The sequence below is a fragment of the Aulonocara sp. 'chitande type north' Nkhata Bay genome, linkage group LG22 (assembly GCF_057382095.1).
Source record: "Aulonocara sp. 'chitande type north' Nkhata Bay isolate Kocher_YH1m ecotype deep benthic linkage group LG22, A_spYH_male_GT1.1, whole genome shotgun sequence".
NCBI lineage: Eukaryota > Metazoa > Chordata > Actinopteri > Cichliformes > Cichlidae > Aulonocara > Aulonocara sp. 'chitande type north' Nkhata Bay.
The window spans coordinates 13,071,439-13,090,094 of record NC_141364.1 but is presented as its reverse complement, the minus strand read 5'-3'; the positions used below and the strand labels follow the sequence as shown (position 1 = coordinate 13,090,094).

The 18,656-nt window shown below is 41.9% G+C and overlaps 1 protein-coding gene across 1 annotated transcript; it reads left to right on the top strand.

Annotated features, from left to right (window-relative positions):
* Positions 1 to 1,867: 1,867 nt before the first annotated feature.
* On the top strand, positions 1,868 to 18,156 carry cratb (carnitine O-acetyltransferase b). Its single transcript, XM_086279190.1, has 15 exons — positions 1,868 to 2,275; positions 2,547 to 2,771; positions 3,566 to 3,684; positions 4,343 to 4,396; positions 7,317 to 7,482; positions 9,440 to 9,614; positions 12,052 to 12,142; positions 12,367 to 12,454; positions 12,539 to 12,639; positions 12,756 to 12,875; positions 13,460 to 13,582; positions 14,391 to 14,526; positions 14,636 to 14,698; positions 14,795 to 14,932; positions 15,898 to 18,156. Exons 1-15 carry the CDS (start codon positions 2,225 to 2,227, stop codon positions 16,102 to 16,104), a joined length of 1,857 nt encoding a protein of 618 aa, XP_086135316.1. The 5' UTR covers positions 1,868 to 2,224; the 3' UTR covers positions 16,105 to 18,156.
* Positions 18,157 to 18,656: the final 500 nt, after the last annotated feature.

Below are 18,656 nucleotides of genomic sequence, written 5' to 3'. Positions count from 1 at the left end.
TTATGTAATTTTTCAAGGGATCTTATATCTGTTTTCACTCTTATATGCTTTTCATACAAGTTTCACACAAGACAGATACAAACTTTATAAGATTTATATATATCTTTTCCATATGGGTGTAGTCCTTTGTTTGCTTATGACTTTTGGTTTATTTGCTCTCTTTTGGTGTTCCTACTCTGTTCTGTGGTTGTCTCTGTATCTCTCTGGTAATTTTACATGTGAGTCTGTCATCTTTTTAGTTACGTCCTGTCTTAGATCGCTGGTCTTTCGTATCGAGTTTAACATCCTTTGTCTTGTCATCTCTTATTTGTTCCCTTCCTTAGTGTCCCAGGCTTGTCTGCATTTGTCCTTTGCCTTCCCAGTTCCCAGTTTGAGTCCACCTGTTCTTTCCTATGTTAAGTTAACTTTTGTTACTCGTTCAGTTGTGTTTTCCTGTTTTATTGTGCTAACTGTTGTTTTCTGTGGTTTGTGTTGTATTTATTTCCCCTGGCTCATTATGTCTATAGTTTCCAGCCATGGATCCCACCCGTTGCCTCTCCCATAGTTATTCTGTGAGCACACATTTCAATTCCCTTATGGCTTCTTGAATTATGATTCCTTGCTCTTGCGTTTTTAGGGTTTGAAATCTTTTTGGATTCTTTGGGTTCTGCGCAAACACACGATTAACTGCCTTGCAGACACATTGTTCTCAATAAACTACAGCTGAGATTATTTTAGTTACCTAAAAAGAATAAAGAATCCTAAACAAGGAGTGAAATCAGCAGTCTGTTGGGCAAAATGAAAACTAACCAAAAGGATTTTGTGAGCACAAAAACTAAAGTCAAATTTAAAACACTTATGGAAAATGTCTTTCACTTTGGTCAAATTTGTTATTACATTTATGTCATGTCATGGTGCTTTTTATTGGATGTTTACATCAATGTGAACTTTTGAAAAGTGCACCTCTGAATAATATCCTCTGAAATATAATAATAATTAAAAATAAAAGTCAAACTAATGAAAAGGAAGGCTAAGGCTAAACTCAAATGACAAAACTTTGTGGTCTTTACTACATCCACCTGTAGTGAATAACTGAAAATGCTGTGTTGGGTTCAGACCACTCAAGAATATATCATATCTTTGCCTTGAGAAACCCTTGGGTTGCTTATGCGGTAGGAGAAGGAACTAAACCCGTGCTGCTCCTTTTAGCCTTGTGGCCTGTAGTTGCCTGCTCAAACATGTAATCAATAGTTTACACATTGTTGTAAACCTTCTGTATGTACCTTCATGACAGCATCTGTTGATTGTAGACCTTGAAAATGACCTGCATCCCTCTCAAGATTTTGTTAGATGTTGTGATGTTGCCAAGCTTCTTTCTAAAAACAAACCAGACTGTTGATTTGGTCACTCATAAATTTTCGCTGTTTCTCTGACAGGCTCACCCTAATGATGGCGTCCCTTACTAGCATTTTTTTTATGATTAGGATACCCGATTACGACATGGTACCCAAATTCAAGAGTGGATTCAGTGTAGTCTGTTCAAGCCATGTATGCTATGTCGGTGTCATGAAATCACCTCTTGATCGTAGTCTTATTTATTAATGACCTCTGTGTGAGTGAGTGTAACATCAGTGACATCAAGAACACTGCATTTAACCTTGTTCTTGTAGTTACCTGCACTACCTCCAGTAGATAAAGTTAATAAAATACGATGTTAGAAGACGATTCAGAAAATAATACTAAAATACACGATTATTGTTGCATTTTCGCAGCTGTAAAAAGTGGTATCAGGTATGTTTTTATGTAGTCTCGGGTTACAATGTCGAACAAACCCGCCCTTTGTGAGGTCATCAAGCCTAACAGCGACACCCCGTGGACGGGGGCGGCAGTGCGCCCTTTGTCTCGGTCACGTAGCTGTTTACGGAAACATTTTCACGTCCGCACGTGCGCCAGTTTGTCACTTCTGCACGGTACGTGAGGGTTCGCATGCCCTCGGCTCGAAGGAAGGGGCAGGCTGTGCTCGGTTTTTCTCCCGAAATATAAACGAGTTCAAACTTAATGCGTGTCGAGCGATGAGGACTGTGCTCTGCAGCCATCGTGGAGAAGTAGGAGGAGGTCCGGGCTTCATTTTGCCCGTCTGACCTCGCGCGAACTGTGCAGAAGTTGTCGTGAGCTAAAAAGGCCCATCTGGGTTTTTTGTGTGTCACACCTTTGAACACGGAGCGGATTTGTGACGCGAGGAAAGATGATTTTTAGGAACATTCACTCAGGGACCTGCAGAGCATGGCTGTCCCGGGTGAGTCGACGTTTGTTTTCACACTTGCTGTCATGCTAAAACCTTGTTATACTCTCTCTGCGTGAGCAGAAACGGATGATAAACTGACAAGAAGCAGCGGGTGTTGCTTCCACTGTCATATCTTTGACTCCTTTTCTTGAAACGCCCTGCACTCTCTGGCATTTGGTCAAACCTCTGAGGAAGTTCCTGCACTGTGCTCACATGCACTTACTGCTCTTTCAGCATTTTCAAATGAGGAACTCTATTTCACCTCTTCACCTTCCACCTGCAGGTTTCCCTGAGGCAGGAGCTGTGTTTCTTCTCCTCGGTGCCCCCACAGCCGGTGCCTCCTCTGGCCCAAACCCTACAGGGCTACTTGCGGGCGCTGGAGCCCCTGCTGCCCCTCGAGGAGCTGAGCCACACCCGTAGGATAGTGCACGATTTCGGCCGGCCGGCCGGGCTTGGTACACAGCTGCAGGAGGGTCTGGAGAAGAGAGCCAGACTCAACAAGAACTGGGTGTGTAGCAGAGTAGCGGAAGGGGAAAGAATCAATGAAAAATCAATTGGTGACTCCCACACGAGCCCCTCAGAATCAGTTAATTAGAATAACTTATTCAAAAATGCCCTGATTATTTGATTATTATTGACCACCTGTTGACCACTTGTAGACAAAACATTAATTTGGTGATGTTTTGATGGTTTGGACGTTTTCTCTCAATAAATAGAGAAAAAAAATCAGTAAATTAATAATGGTTGAGGAAAAACAGCTTCTGTGCAAGCCTAAATGTGTGATCTGATGGTTTATAAGCTGGGTAACTGTTTTCAGAAATGAACTTATTAGACCAAGCAGCATTTTTCCAGTCTTCTGTTGCCCAATGTCAGTGAGGCCATGTGAATCACCATTTTCCCCTCAGTGTATAGCTACACTACGTTGCAAAACAGTGTTTCAAAATAGTTTTTTTTTCCCCTATCGATTAAAAACAATCACTAAAATAAGCATTACTTTATGATATTGTATGTATTTAGCTCTTGTTCTGCATTAAACAAACTTATTATTTCAAAGTTTAGGGAATGTTAAAACGTATGCCCTATTGCTGAGAATCAAAGAAGAGTCATGTCTTGCTTCTTGTCTGTGACTTAACTTTGCAGCAAAAGTCTGTTAAAAAGCTTTGAGGTAGGTACACACACACACACACACACACACACACACACAGACTCCAGTAAAAACAAAAATCAGTGCCTTTGTGGTTTTGGTCCTTTTTTTGAACTTCAGAGCTGATTTCCGTGCCCTTCCTTTGGTCTCCCCTGCAGATCTCGGACTGGTGGGTGCAGCGGGCGTACTTGGAGAGCAGACAGCCTCTGCCCGTGCACTCGAACGCGGCTATCTCTCTGCCCCGCAGAGATTTTAATGACTGGAGGAGCCAGCTGGTGTGAGTCTACATAAACTGATGTAGAGAGACGGCAGAGAACAGCTATGTGGAAGTGATGGTGCAGAAACCCGTAAAATTAAACATTAAAGGGTGAGATGCTGATGTTAACTCACAAAGTTAACATCAGCATCTCAACGCTGAAGATGTGTTGGCCCGCGGTGTATGTATTTTGAACACTCAAAGCCTCACAGTTCATAGCGTGTAAGCCATTTTTAGATTTCAGTACAACAGCAGCAACAGATCTTTGTATTACTTTGAGTGTGTAAACACAACAGAAGTGTTAAAGGACACAGAAGCAAAAGGGTTTAGTTAAGTGTTGCTGTGTCATCATGCACTTATGATCCTGATACTCACACCTGCTGTTTTTATTTTTATCATTTAAAGCTTGCAACATGATGTCCTGCTCCTCTGTGTGCCAAAGTCGTTACTGCCTCTGTTGACTTCTTTCAAAAGACAGACGCATAAACCGAATAGGCCGCATCTGTGAGACTGAAAAGGGGGTCCGTTTCACTTAAATTCTTTAGATCTCATCGCCTGAAAAGGGGGGAAAAAAAACATGAATCATGCCATTAATGATCTCTGAGGTTTCATCGTGCTGCTTTGTTTAGCTGAATATGATTTGTGTTTATAGAACCGCTTCGTGTCTGTTTCCCTGCAGGTTTGCGTCCAGACTGATTGCAGCCGTTCTGGACTTTAAGGCCAAAATAAACACGTGAGTCTTAATTTATGGAACATATTTGGAGCAGATCAGTGATCAGTATGGACATGGCAGGACTTCCCTTTTCTGCTCTAAAGGCTAAAAATGATGAGGACACTAGTACAAAAAGTAACAGCATTGTCTCCAATGAAAATAGAAAGTCAAAAGTTTTCAGCGAGCATTCACTGGCCGCTTTATTAAATACAGCTTGCTAGCTGCATTAATGCTTCACAGCACAGATTGAACAAGGAGCTGGAAACATTTCTCTGAGATTTCTGACCATATTGATGTAGTAGCATGCCATGTGTGATCTTCTGTTGCTTCAAGTTCTCACAAGGTATGCTCTTCTGCATACCTTGGTTGTAATGAGTGGTTGTCTTGAGTCACTATCAGGTTAAACCAATCTGGCCATTCTTCTCTGACCTCTGCCTTCACAAGGCATTTTCTCCCAGAGATCCGCTGTTCGCTGGATATTTTCTTTCTTGGGAAACCTTAGAAATGTTTGTCTGGGAAAATCCCAGCAGTTCAGCAGTTTCTGAAATGCTCAGGCCAGCCATGTTGAAAGTCATTTAAATCACTTTTCTTTCTCACTCTGATGCTCACCAAATCGTCTTCACTGTGTCCTCATACCTAAATGCGTTGAATTTCTATCATGTGATTGACTGATTAGATACTTCCGTTAACAAGCAGTTGAACAGGCGTAACTAGTAAAGTGGCAGATGAGTGTGTAGCTCAATTGTTTTTGTCGCAGTTGAAGTTGAATACATAACAATCACGTAAAAATATTTCTATAAATATGACTCTCAGACTCATTTCTTTCATTGATAGTAATTTAACTAATGTTGTGTTAAAAACAAAAAGCTGTTTCAGGCTTTTTGTTAATGTTTGAAAGAAAATGAAAGTGAGAACTTAAAACTTTCGTTCTTGTAAAAGAGGAGCTTTCATTTGGTTGAAACCCATGAACCAAAGTCTGTAAAATGGCAGTGACTTTTACACAGAGGTTCAATCAAACACCTTTTCTTTTGGTTCACTCTCCCACTCTGTGTTCACGTATTCTGTGTTTAGCCTGTAAGCTATACACAGATGCCAGATTAAATCAGTGGAATAAAAACGAAAATATGTCACACTTTATAGTGCAGATCAAGTACAAGCTGCTATACAAGTCATATTTACTGGTGCCCAGTCTCTCTGCTGTGTGGTGGGGTTGGGGGGTTACTATAGTAAAATACAGTTATTCCCTTTAGAGCTTATGGAGCTGGTTATTACCTGGGGGAATCACAGGCTCTGTACTGGTGTCAGACTTTGCAGTAATCCTCTGACAGCGTTTAAGCTGCGGTGCTGCAGTTGGTTTTATTCGCTTCTATTTTTGTGCCGTGACCTTTGACTCGGCTGGCATCGCCTTGTGTTTTCTCTGGTGCATGAAGTTAATCTGCGTCTAAATGTACTCGCCTGCACATATTGTAACAGAATCTGCAGCTCAGTGCTGCAACGTCTGCTGGAGTCTCTGTCTCCCCGAATGAAGCATGAAAAAGGTGTTTCAGTGTCGGCGCATTCAGCATAGCTCTGAATTTTTAAACTCCAAAAAGTTTTTTCCTCTTCCTTGTCTTTCGCTCTCATTTTCATAGCTACTCTCTGCTCTATTCCCACTGCACAAACTCTGAACTATTGAGTATAGAAAGTTTCTGCTGCTGTGCATTTCTGATCTGAACTCTTTTATCACATTGCACTTTATTTTGTTGTCATGCATCCTGTAAGATTAAAATTGGTGTTACAGTGCTGAGTAACAATCAGGGGGCCTTGTGTTGATCAGTGAGGGACGCCTTTATCATAGTCTGTGGACTTCAGCAGCAATAGTTTAAACTCTAACAGGGAGATAAGATTTAAACTAGCTGGAAGAGGAACGTTTTTAACTGGCTGATTTAGGAAGAAGTCGGGATCAGAATGACCCGGCCTGAACCGGGAAGCAGAATTTGGGTTTTTCCGAATAACCTTAGGGTCAAGCCTGGTTTTCTGTATTATGAAGGTAGTCCACTTAACAGGGTGCATCAGCATGGTAACTTGTGCTGTAGAGAGGTTACAGTTTGGAGATGAACGGGTAGAAATCACTGTCCGCTGACCAATCGATTCTCCCTTGGATCTCTGTTTGGAAGAGCAGGAGGGTCTGAGATGTTTTAATATTATTTAACGTCTTTGCATTTCCCCCGATGAACATCAGTAAAAAAAATCTAGATTTTTTTCTTTTCTAAAAGTATTTTACCTTTTTTCTTGCTCTATAAGCATTCATATATAATCCTAAAACAGGACCTACTTGTACTTTGTCACCTTATACAAAATTGGCTTTTTGTTTGTTTGTTTTTAATTGAATTGCTCTGATTGTTAAACACCACTGTGGCTCCCGCTGAAAGAGTGGACACTAACAATGTCTGTTATACATTACTTTAATTAAATAGTCAGTTATAAGCCATCAGATTCTCCAGTGTCCTAATGAGACATGTTAGAAGTCTGTAGACTTTCACAGTCTGCATTTTTGCCTGCTGACAGAGCTACAGTAGGTGCAGCGTCTTATCAGGTGAGGTCCTGTGCAATGAGCAGGTCTAAAACTGATGGGTGTCTTTATTCTTTGCACAGTTGTGAGATGATCAGCGATCCCGCACAGAGATGTTATTCATTGTCCCTCGGTGTATTTAACTAGTGCAGGGTGCAGTCAAGAAGAGGGTAACCCATGTCTTTGTAGGTGCAGGCAGTCATTAAGTGACTGTCTTGAAGAGGCGGCAGCTATAAGTATACGCTCATTGTTCAAAACATGGCTGAGCAGAAGGGGCGGATTAAGGGTTTCATCTTACTAGGGGAAACAACCAGAGAGGGTGACTGAGGAAAGCAAAGGATGGGGGGGAAAAAAACAATAATGACTGACGTGTTTCTCTTTGTCTGTCAGCGGGCAGCTGCCGGTCGAGTTCATGCGAAGGAAGCCCCTGTGCAAGGAGCTCTACCCGCTCCTCTTCTCCTCCTGCAGGATCCCCGGCCCCAAACACGACTACATTGCTCACTACGGCCGCTCCCGCCGCTCGCCGACGCACATCACTGTCGTCAGGAACTACCAGGTGAGTCGTGCCTGACAGGTGGCAGAAGATGGATTTAGATAGTCTCTTTTGTTCTTTTCTTGTGTTGCCAGTCAAGTCGAGTCTTGTGCAATCACATCTGAAGCTGCTTTTTGTGTTTCTTAAACTCCAAGTTGATTGTTGATACACCAATTTTTGCAAACAGAAGTCACGTGATCGTACAGGAAGCTTTCTTCTGAACATTGAGTACTCTGGCAGCACATTATCCCACGAGATCGTTGTTTTATCTAGTGATTGCTGGCTGTATGTGGATATTTCATCTACATCTTGATTAAAAGAGAAGCTTATTTAGTTTGTAAAGTATCTGCACATAAGTGGAGAACCAGTCAGCAGATGTCTGATTTAACATTGAGTTCAGTTGGGTAATTAGAGAAAGGAAGAGAAGTGTTTAAAAGCATGCTTCTTAGCATTTCAGACATCTGTTACTTTTTATCACAGGAATTCTTAAACCATGAAAACATGTTTGATTCTGGAAAGGAAAAAAGCATGAAATGAGATATACTAAATCTACACAGTGTTTCATAATGACTAAGGACTACTGCATACTCACATCTACTGTACTTTTTATTGTAGGTTAGTAAGTTGTTCATCTTTCAGAAGACGCAGCGTCCAAAATTAACAAAATATCCTGGATGTTCACCTCTGGCGCTTCCTGTTGTGGCTCAGTTTTTTTTCAAAGGTTAACAGATTTACTGAAAAGGCCTTCTGCTGCCAAAGTGACTTTAATTGATGTAGGGCGTGACTCATTTGCAGTGCGTCAAGTGTGGCGGAGCTGCAGCAGAGAAGTGATAGAAATAGTTTGTTTTTTATTTAGTCTGTTTCTACAGGGTTTATTAGCCACAAGTACAACATCAGCTCTCACTCTGGACTGATGACAGTAAGCGGAGTTATTGTATACTAGTAAGCCAAATGCTAGTTTGTGTTTTTAAATACATTTTGTAGCTCAAGTTAAAATCTATATGTATATGCACACCATTTAATCTGAGGTATGACTGAATGTGATGCAGTCAGCATTATTTGCATGGACTCTGATCTGTCGAGGAATTGTTCTCCTTTCATGGACGAGTGCAGCTGTGCTGTGTTGTTGTGGCGCCCTCTGATGAACACGTCGACCCAGAGTATCCTAGAAATGTTCAGTTGGAGACACAGTGTGACTAAACGCTGGCCAAGAAAGTCTCTGGATATAAATACAGGACCCAGAGAGTCCTGTGCTGCTCTGCACGTGTGGGGCTGGGCATCGTCTGCTGAAACAGCTGCTGGGCGGGGCGCAGTACAGACTGGAGCGCCCCGTCTCAGCACCTCAGCCAAGAACAATCGGGTCAGGGGTCAGAGATGTTGCAAGGTTACAGCTTGGATACATGAGAGTCCCGGCAGGAAGTAGCTCTGCCACTAGTCAGGCGTGACGCTGATGACAGTGGTGTTCAGAGACTGCTGCCTGCAGAAAAGAGTAAACTAAACCAGCTGTGAGGTGTAACTTCATTCATATGGAGATTAATAATCCCAACAACAAGCAACCAGAACCCAAAAGTGCTTTCTTAGAGATTAAAATGATGCAGTGAGAATTTTTTATTTATTTATTTCTTTAGAAATGTACTCGTCAAAAAAAAGTGCTTTCATCCACTGAGCCTCGGTTTTCTGATGGACTTTTGAGGATATTTTTCAGGTGACAATTCTTTTTGTTTTTGTAAAAGGCAGAACAGGAAAACCCTCAAAGAACTTAAACTGCTTAACAGAAATTCAGATTTTATCGTCTCAGCTCTGAACTTGTTTGGTTTTTTTGATAACTGTAAATGTTGGTGTTTCTGTGGATTTGAAGGGTTTTTTGTGACTGTAAAAAGCACTTAGTGCAGCTTAGTAATCGAAAGATGCCCCCGCTTTTAGTTTTGTATTGCTTTTAAAAACTTTGATCTTACTGACATGGTTTTCCTCTTACTCCCAGTTCTTCCAGCTGGAGGTTTATAACAGCGATGGCTCGCGGATGACTGAGAGTCAGATTCACGGGCAGCTGCTCAGGATCAGGTCTCAGTCTTGGAAGACGGACAAGGAGCCGATGGGCATCCTGACCAGCGAGCACCGCCACACATGGGGAGAGGCTTACAACCGCCTGCTGAGAGGTAGATCACCACACACGCAAGCCGGTGCTTACTACTTGACTGCTATCTCACTGTAAGCTGCTGCTGTTTTCGGTTATTTTAAGAGAGCAAACAAAACTGATCTGTTAATGGCTCAGTTTAAGAAAATACAAATGTGAGAAACGTCTACATGCCAAGCTCTGACTGTAGGATTAACATCCCCTGATGTTGGTGAAGCTTTGCTGGTGTTAGAGTAGCATAGGATACGCCCTCGCATCCATTTTTCTGATGTGCTTGAAATGACGTCACAATATCTGAGGTTCCTTTAGAGCAGCTTGAAGGTGGTGGCCAAAGGAGGCGTTTTATTAATTTTTACCTAATTATAGATTTTAGATAATGAGACCTTCCAACTCAGTGGTTTTATCATCTGCTTTGTAGAAACCTAACTACACATAGGAGACAGGAGAGGGTGCTGTGTACTTGGAGCAGCTCAGTGATCAGAACTCTTCATGTTTTTAGACCTAACACTGGTTTAATGATGGATTGATTAGTATTTAGTATTTATTTATTTATTTATTTATTGTCATTGTCAAGAACAATGAAATTGCGTTTGGGGCTTCCATACAACCCCAAAAAAAGAAGAAAATAATAAATACCCCTTAAAACCCAAGTGTACATATTTAACCCAGTGTGACTCCAATGCAATAAGACAATCCTTAGCAATAATGTTCGTAGAAATTCAGACAAAGACCTGAGAAACATGACAAAATACAACAATGCAACCCATTCAATATTATTGTACTGTGAGATATGATATCAGATATGATAGTTATCTATTTAAGAAAGAGGGGGGGGGCAGGAGGGGGAAGAGAATAAAGATATGATGCACCAATGCAGACCAGTTCATTGCTATTAAGAAGTTGGATATGGTTATTGTCCGTGAGAGGGGGGCAGAGAGTTCAGGAGCCTCACAGCCTGTGGATACAGGCTGTTGGCCAGTCTGGATGTTCTGGCCTGTATAGACCTGTACCTTCTCCCTGAGGGCAGCAGATGGAAAAGGTGGCGCGCAGGGTGATGTTGGTCCCGCAGGATACTGTGCACCCTCCTCAGACAGCGAGTGGGGAAGATATTACTGATCTCTGGCAGACTTGTTCCAATAATTCTGCCAGCTTCTTTCACCACCTGCTGGAGTGCTTGCTGATCGGCCTTGGTGCAGCTGGGGAACCACACTAGAAATCCATACGTCAGAACGCTGCTGATGGCACAGTTGTAGAAGTTCAACATCAGAGATCTGGGAATGTGTGCGCTCCGCAGTCTCCTCAGGTAGAGGCGCTGTTGGGCCTTCCGTACAGCTGAGGTGATATGGTTGCCCCAGGACAGGTCCTCGGTCACAGTTACCCCCAAGAATTTAAAACTGCTCACCCTCTCCACCGCCTCACTGCCAATGAAGAGAGGCAGATGGTTGTTATGACCCCTCTTCCGGAAATCTACAATGATCTCCTTGGTCTTTTTGGTGTTTAAGACCATTACATGTCTCAAAGCAGTTTTAAGTGTTAAATGTTTTATGCCTGCATCAGCAGAAACCCAATAATCAATCTTGGTTGGAAAAACTGAAATGTTGGTGATGGACGAAACTCTCAGACACTTAAAATGACCGAAAGTTGGAATCATTGTTTCCATCTTGTTATTTTCATACTTGGAGTCTGCTGAAGTAGTTTTGCATGATTCACAGCTCAAAATTATCCTCATTTATTTAATACTGTGGTGCAGCCCCTCAAAGGGAAATAAATTTATTTTCAAGTAAGTCATTAAGTTATAAAACAGTAGTTTGGGACAGAAGAGGCAGAGTGTGTACGGACAGTGCAGGAGCTGATAGAGGAGAAATGTTAATAACCGTACGAGCTGGCAAAGGACAGGAGGAGTGATGATGTCGAATAGTTTGACTCTTTTTATTTTAACTCCTTTTAATACTTGATAAATGCAAAAACAGAAAAATGTGAGATTGTTGTGTCAAACTCGGAAACCAGATGGAACTGTAGAAAGAGGAGTCAAAGGAGCTTGCAAAGAAAAGCGTCTGGACTTCTTTAAGTTGCTTGAAGACGTTTCACCTCTCATCTGAGAACCTTAAGGCAGCTCTCTTCTCATTGGCTGCCACGCACAAACAGCAGGTCCTCCACAATGACTTCTTTACGTCTGTGATACAATTAGTCGTTGCTTTCACTGAAGTTGTAGATTGTTTTGGTGCATACAAATATAAACATACCATTATGTATGAAAACGTGTTCTATAGTATAAAATAAAAACAATAAACAAATGGGGAAATAATCCTAGTGATAGCAGCACCAACAAACAATACTTAACAGAAAATAAGGAGAAGCAATCAATAAGCAGGAACAATTTTTGGGCATCATATAAATAACGGCTACATGTGGGAGACGAGTTGATTGGGTTTAAACGACACGGTCTCTGTGTGTATCAGATAAACTGAACCAGGAATCGGTGCGGATGATAGAGACGGGACTTTTCTCCTTGTGTCTGGATTCTCCAGTCATGAGGATATCAGATGAAAAGTATGTGTACACACACACACACACCGAGTATTTCTGTGTTTGCTAAATCAGTTGAGTAATGCTGTCTGTGCAGATATTATTGTTTCTTATGGAGGTTTGGAAACACTGCACAATTATCACTACCCGTATTTGAGCTATTGCTCCATTTAAATGTTGTGCACTCTCTGTGGTTTTCTGCGTGTGAGCTCATGAAGAATCGCTTGTGCAACCACTTTAATTAACAGGTATGCGAGCCGCAAGGCCGCGCAGGTCCTTCATGGCGGCGGGACGTTCTCCAACAGCGGAAACCGCTGGTTTGACAAAACGCTTCAGGTGGGAATGCGCACGTGAATGGCGAGAGATGGCTTGTTTAGAGCAGCTGATGCAGAGTGCTGACTCGTGTCTGTGTTTGAACAGTTTGTGGTCGGCGAGGACGGCTCGTGGGGTCTTCTGTATGAGCAAGCCACGGCCGAGGGTCCGCCTGTAGCGACGCTGCTGGATCATGTGATCGAGTATTGGTGAGATGTTGGAATGAAACTGCAGATGTGCTGAATTAGTCAAGAAAAATTGAGCTGAGGTGGAGAATGATGGGGTGTCTGCTCTGAGTGTTTACGTTTTTTTTTCTTGTCTGCAGTGAGAAACCGGACACAAAGAGGGCGCCGCTGCTCCCGCTACCAATGCCCAAGAAGCTTTACTTTCACATAGACCGAGAAATCAAGAGGGACATCGAGCACGCCAAGCAGAACCTTGACATGTAAGCTCCCAACTTTTTTTTTTTTTTTTTAAACTTAAACTCTGAGCTGAGCTCTGCAGCGCGCTGACCTCTCCGCACACCATCAGCTGCATGTTTGTGTTTGCTCTGAAATCTGACAGAGGTGGAGAGAACTTGCTCTAAAAGAAGGCCGCAGGAGTGTAAACAGATTTATCTTTGCTGTGTTTATGTAACCTTGATGGAAATAATGCCTCTGTGGATAACTGTAAAGTCATTCTTCATAATCCACTGCTGTCCTGGTCAGATGCCAAGCTTTTTATATGGTCCTGTGCAATTTCAGAGCTCTCACAAATCATTCAGATGCCAAAATATGATTGAGGAATAAAGCTTTTTCTTACGTGCAGTGTGGAGTTCAATGGGACTTAAAAATATTATATGGAAATGTTTAAAATAGTGAGTAAAAGTAGGTAGAAGTAAACTTTGTTTACTTTCTGTCACATAATCTAGTGATTTCCCACCTCCTCTCTACACTGCTGTCTGAAAGCTTATTTAAAGCTGCTAATTGAACCTTGACTTTAAACATAAAATCAGCACAAATGCAAATGTTTGTCCTGAATTTGTTGAAGCCTGATCAACGACCTCGACGTTAATGTGTTCAACTTCAAGAAGTTTGGCAAGAATCTTCCAAAGCAGCACCAGATGAGCCCAAACTCCTTTATCCAGGTCGCCCTGCAGCTCGCCTACTACAGGTCAGTGCCAGCAATCTGCTTTTCTTTTCTTTTTTCTTTTTTTGTGTGTTGTTTGTTTGTTTGTTTTTAATCTGCTGTTAGAATTTCCTGCTGTGCTGTGGTTAGTCTCAGACTGGATCAGATGGCATTTGTAGTTTTTTACTTCAACCTCGTTGCATTAGAGAGGGAAAGTTACTTTATTAAATAACTGGTAATGTCCAAAACTGACCCATTTAGCTGCTTTGTGAACCGACTGATCATAAAATAGATTCCTCTTCACTCACACCAGTCCACCTGGTAATCTAACGCCTTGTTTGATACCTGGACTTGATCGGATGAGTTCTGTTGGAGTAATTGGAGTGACTGATTTACACTGATCGGCCACTTTATTAGGTATAGTTTGCTGTTACTGGATGGATCCATCCCTTCATGTTGTTTAAGACCCTACTACCCAAATGTTGCATCAGAAGATTAGACTCATCAGACCAGGAAACACTTTTCCCATCTTATTGTTCAGTTTTGGTGAGCCCCTGTGAACTGGGGCCTCAGTTTCTGTCTCTTAGCTGACAGGAGTTTCACCTGGTTTGGTCTTCTGCTGCTGTAGTCTGCCTACTTCTGAATGCATGTTGTGTGTTCAGAGATGCTATTCTGCATACCTTGGTTGTAACACGTGAGTTCTCTGTAAATTCTGAATGTGCTAACTGTCTACAAGAGTGAGAATCATTAAGTTTTGTTTTCTGCTTTGTCTTTAAAGTGCAGCACTTACTTGAGATGAACACCTACCTGTTAGCAGCATTGTCTCTGATATTGGCTTTATTTTTGTCTGCAGAGTTCACAGTGAAGTCTGTTCTGCCTGCGATATCGCCACTCAGAGGATGTTTAGAGGAGGAAGGACCGAGTACATCCGCTCACCCACCAAGCAGGGGCTCCAGTTCATTCTGGCCTTTGATAATCCGTCCGTATCGGTGAGAAGCACAAACCCTGTGAGAAAGTTCTCCCGCTGAATGGGAACAGAACTGTTGGAGGATTTTTGTAGCTTGGATTCAGAATGTGTTTATTTTTTGGGGTTTGCAGCGGGAAGCAAAGCAGGAGCTGTTCAGAGAAGCTGTTGATGCCTACTCGGCTCTGACCGAAGCGGTAAGTGTTAAATAAATGTTAAAACATTTATCTCAAAGCTGCTGATTAACTGATTCAAAAACACTCAAACAAGAGTTTCATTTCTCTTTTGTTCAGGCACTTAATGGACACGGCATTGACCGCCACCTGCTGGGGCTCAAGCTGCAGGCCATCGAGGAGGGCATGAGCATTCCCAAAATCTTCATGGACACGGCTTACGGGCTAGCAACACACTTTAAACTCCGGACAGGACAGGTGTGTGTGTGTCTTTGTTCGAGGTGTTATTTACACTGTTGCTCAGTAGGAAATGGGAATTTTTTTTGTTGTTGTTGTTTTATCAAATGATAGTGGCTATATGAGAGGGAATTTTCTACCAGATAATCTCCTGTGAAGTTCCTGTGAATTTCTTGCAGCACACGCATACATGGATGCTTGGAGTTTCCTCAAAATGAATCTGTTTCTCTTCCTCATTTTAGGTGTTGACAGTCAGATGTGTGGAATTTTTTGTAGGTTTTTTTTTTTCTTTTTTGCCCCGGGGTCAGCTCCTGATTGTTTGTGGGGTTTTTTCTGGCATGCCTTAGTTTTCAAATGACAGTATATATCAAAGCATTTGTACAGTATAGCTGAATGTTCCAGATTCGCACAGTTTTAAAGGGGATCTGTGCTGCTTGGTTGAACTCAACGATGTAGTTGTTTTGTTTCTCCTTCTTATCTTTGACAAAGTTGTATTGTCTCATGAGTGTGATTCAGGAAAAAATACCCAACTGGCTGTTGAGATAATGACAAGTTTCCAGTTAGCAGCTATGATCACCGGTTATGTGGATTTTGACCAGTTGGAGCATAAATTGTGACGGCAAATTTTCATTTAATTTTAGTCATAAAGGAGGTAGTTGATGATAACTGTGATGAATGTTATTGGTCAACAAAGTTAACACGGCCCAGCTCGCATTGAAATGTAGGTGCTCGTATTTGATGTTTTATGAGCAATTAAAAACACTGTAGATATGAAATGAGAACAGCAGAATTGAGCTCTTGGCATCTGTACAGATCATGTGATATAACTGGAAGCTCTAGATCAGCTGTCTGGTGAGCCTTAGTGTTCTCGTGATGAAGAGTGAACTTTGAGACTCAGATTTGAGGATTTGTGTGTTTTTAATGACGTGTGCCCAGCTTTAAGGCCCAGTTCCATTATTGATCTCCCTCCTGTCTTGTCTCTTCAGATGCCTGCAAACAACACGGACAGCGTGATGTGTTTCGGTCCTCTCGTTCCTGACGGCTACGCCGTCTGTTACAACCCTCAGGCAGACCACATCCACTTCTCCATCACGGCCTTTAACTGCTGCGAGGACACTAACGCAGAGAGACTCGCTCGCACTTTGAGGGACACCATGTGTCATCTGCAGGAGATGTTGCAGCCTACTGTGTAGAGCTGCTGCTACAGCGTCCAGCAGCAAGATACCAAACATTATCTCTAAAGAATATTTTGTACGACTTTTGTAGGGGTGCTTTTTTTGGGGGGGGGGGGGTGGTATGCTTGCTACTCACGCTTCACTCGAGCATTTAATTGTGTGAGAGCCTGGAAAAGATCTCTGCAGCTCTCGGGTTCTTTTGTTGCTTCTTTAAAGTTTGGGTGAAGCGATAAATCTTTTTCTAAGCTGTCAAATTTGCATCGTCATCGTTGCATTTCGAAGCATCAAATTCCACAGCGTCTCTCGATGAAAGCGAAACGACTCAATGTGACACTCCAGCATTAATCGGAAACGTCTACGCGTGCACTCCTTTGTACAACTTGTGAGATGACCTGTGTCCTTCAACCTTTCACATTTCACTTTTTCATCAGAATTAATGGGAAAGTTGGATTTTTTTTTTTAATAGGTGAAAAAGGTGGTTTGAATGGACCAGAGGAGAGGAATTATTGAGGGTGATGTGGTGTTTTTGTGTCTGAACTCGACCTGATCGTGAGATGAATTTTGAATAAGCATAATTTTTGTTGTTTGTTTATTTGGAGGATCTTGTTCTGCACTCAACCTGCAGGACTGGTTAATAAAGCCTGTGCTCACATAATTTCTCACTCAAATTATTTTGTCCATGTTAAAGAAAGTATGAGAGTGAGGATTTCCATTAAAAATCTGACACTTTTTCAGCAAAGTGGCATCACAGAATCGCAGTTTTTCACCCAATCTGATTTCTGCTCCAGTGCGCCCCCTCCAATGTTCAAATCTGGACACAATGAGATCTCAACTTTTCAAACCTCATCAGCAGAGCATCTGAGCTGCCTACTTTATGAAAGGTACATTAAATAACTATAGTGTATGCAACCCGTCATAGCAGACCACTACCTGATGAATAACAGGAAAAGCTGACCCTTCAGTCTAGGCTAAAGGGAGGTAGTTTGCTGACGTGGTTCTCCTTAGTGGTAAGGGTCACTGCAAATCAATACAACATTATCTGGAGTGATAAGTTTATCTCATTGTGATGTGAGTGTTTTCTACAAGGATGATGGTACTCCTGGCCAGTGTCAGGGGGGAAGGGGTCTGTGGCCGTATAATAGATGTTTGAAATTAAAATTAAAGTAGAAAGACCTGTCAAAGCTGCATGCCATAAGTGATCCTGCACAATTAATAAAGCTGCTCAGTGGGTGGCCTGTACAGGCTGCACAATTTTAAGGTAATGAAACCTGCTTTAAATCACAGAATTATATGCATATAAATGGTACGCTCAGAAATCCAGATCAAAGTATAAAAGTGCAAAAAAATATTTGAGAATAATGGGAAACATGAAGTTGCAGAGGGGATACAGCAACCTTTTTGAACAGGCCTGGACTCATGAGGCTTTTCCATAACGCCAAAGCTTGGAGGTCACTGAATGGGTTGAAGAGTATGAAAATGATCTGAGTCACCAGCTCTTAATCCAGCTGAGCACTTTTTGAGGATTTGGACTGGCTTTGTGGAGAGGTGTATGAGAACTGGTCATCGTCCCTCCACACTGCATTAGAGTCTGTCAAGCAGCACTGAAGATGAAGCTGTATGTGTGGCCTAACATCCAGATTATTCCTCTTTGTTATCTATTTCTATTTATGCTTATGTTGTGACTGAGATTTATGTCAAAGTTCAAAGGTCAGACTGAATAAACATGCCTGTAAACTGCAGCTTGACTGACTGTCAGAGGAATGCAACAGTAAAATTGTAATTTCAGTTTACAACGGAGTATGCACCAAAGGAGCAAACACCATTGAAAGAGGGAACTGCTTACATCATATTATTATGGCTCTCATGATCAGTAGTTTTATAGTTACATAAAGTGAAACATTTTCCCAGTTTTAGCTTCGTATTAACTACCAAAGTTCTTATTTGGTTCGGGTTTTTGAAACTTTGTAAGTTTCTGTAAAAATAAAACAAAAAAGTTGACAAAATGTATTAAACTTTTTTAGTGAAATGCTTATAAAACATTATTTAAAAAATAAAACTTATTTAAAACTTGTTTTCCCTGTCACTTTTTTTTTAAATAATGTTACAATATTTATAAAGGCAGACGGTGTCTGAGATAGATAGCATGGCCTTCTGTCCACCAATCTAAGGGACAGCGCATGAACAACCCTTGAGCACCAGATCCATAGAGGCAGGGGTCAAGCTAAAGACTGGTAAGGTGCCCTGGAGACTATCAAACATATAGTTGCAGAAGGTTAGACGCAATTGGACCCGTGTAAGTTGAGAGGCACAACCAGGTGGCTGGGGCAGCGTACAGGAACATCTGTCCATATACTGACTAGAATTCCCTGATGGGAAACACCACCAAGGTGGTTGAAAACAACAGGGCTGAGGTCCTGTGGGACCTTGAGTTCTAGGCGTACAAGCAGCTGCTGGCTAACTAACCTGATGGCTGACAAGGAGCAGAAGACCGTATTTGCATTTTATTATAACATTATTGGCAGCAACAAATAAATACACTGTGTTAAAAGCATTAAAATATTTGAGTTGCA

Coding starts and splice junctions, on each gene's coding strand:
- cratb (XM_086279190.1), top strand. CDS start 2,225: ATGATTTTTAGGAACATTCACTCAGGGACCTGCAGAGCATGGCTGTCC. Junction 2,276..2,546: donor GCAGAGCATGGCTGTCCCGG/GTGAGTCGACGT, acceptor TTCCACCTGCAG/GTTTCCCTGAGGCAGGAGCT. Junction 14,527..14,635: donor TTGATAATCCGTCCGTATCG/GTGAGAAGCACA, acceptor TGGGGTTTGCAG/CGGGAAGCAAAGCAGGAGCT.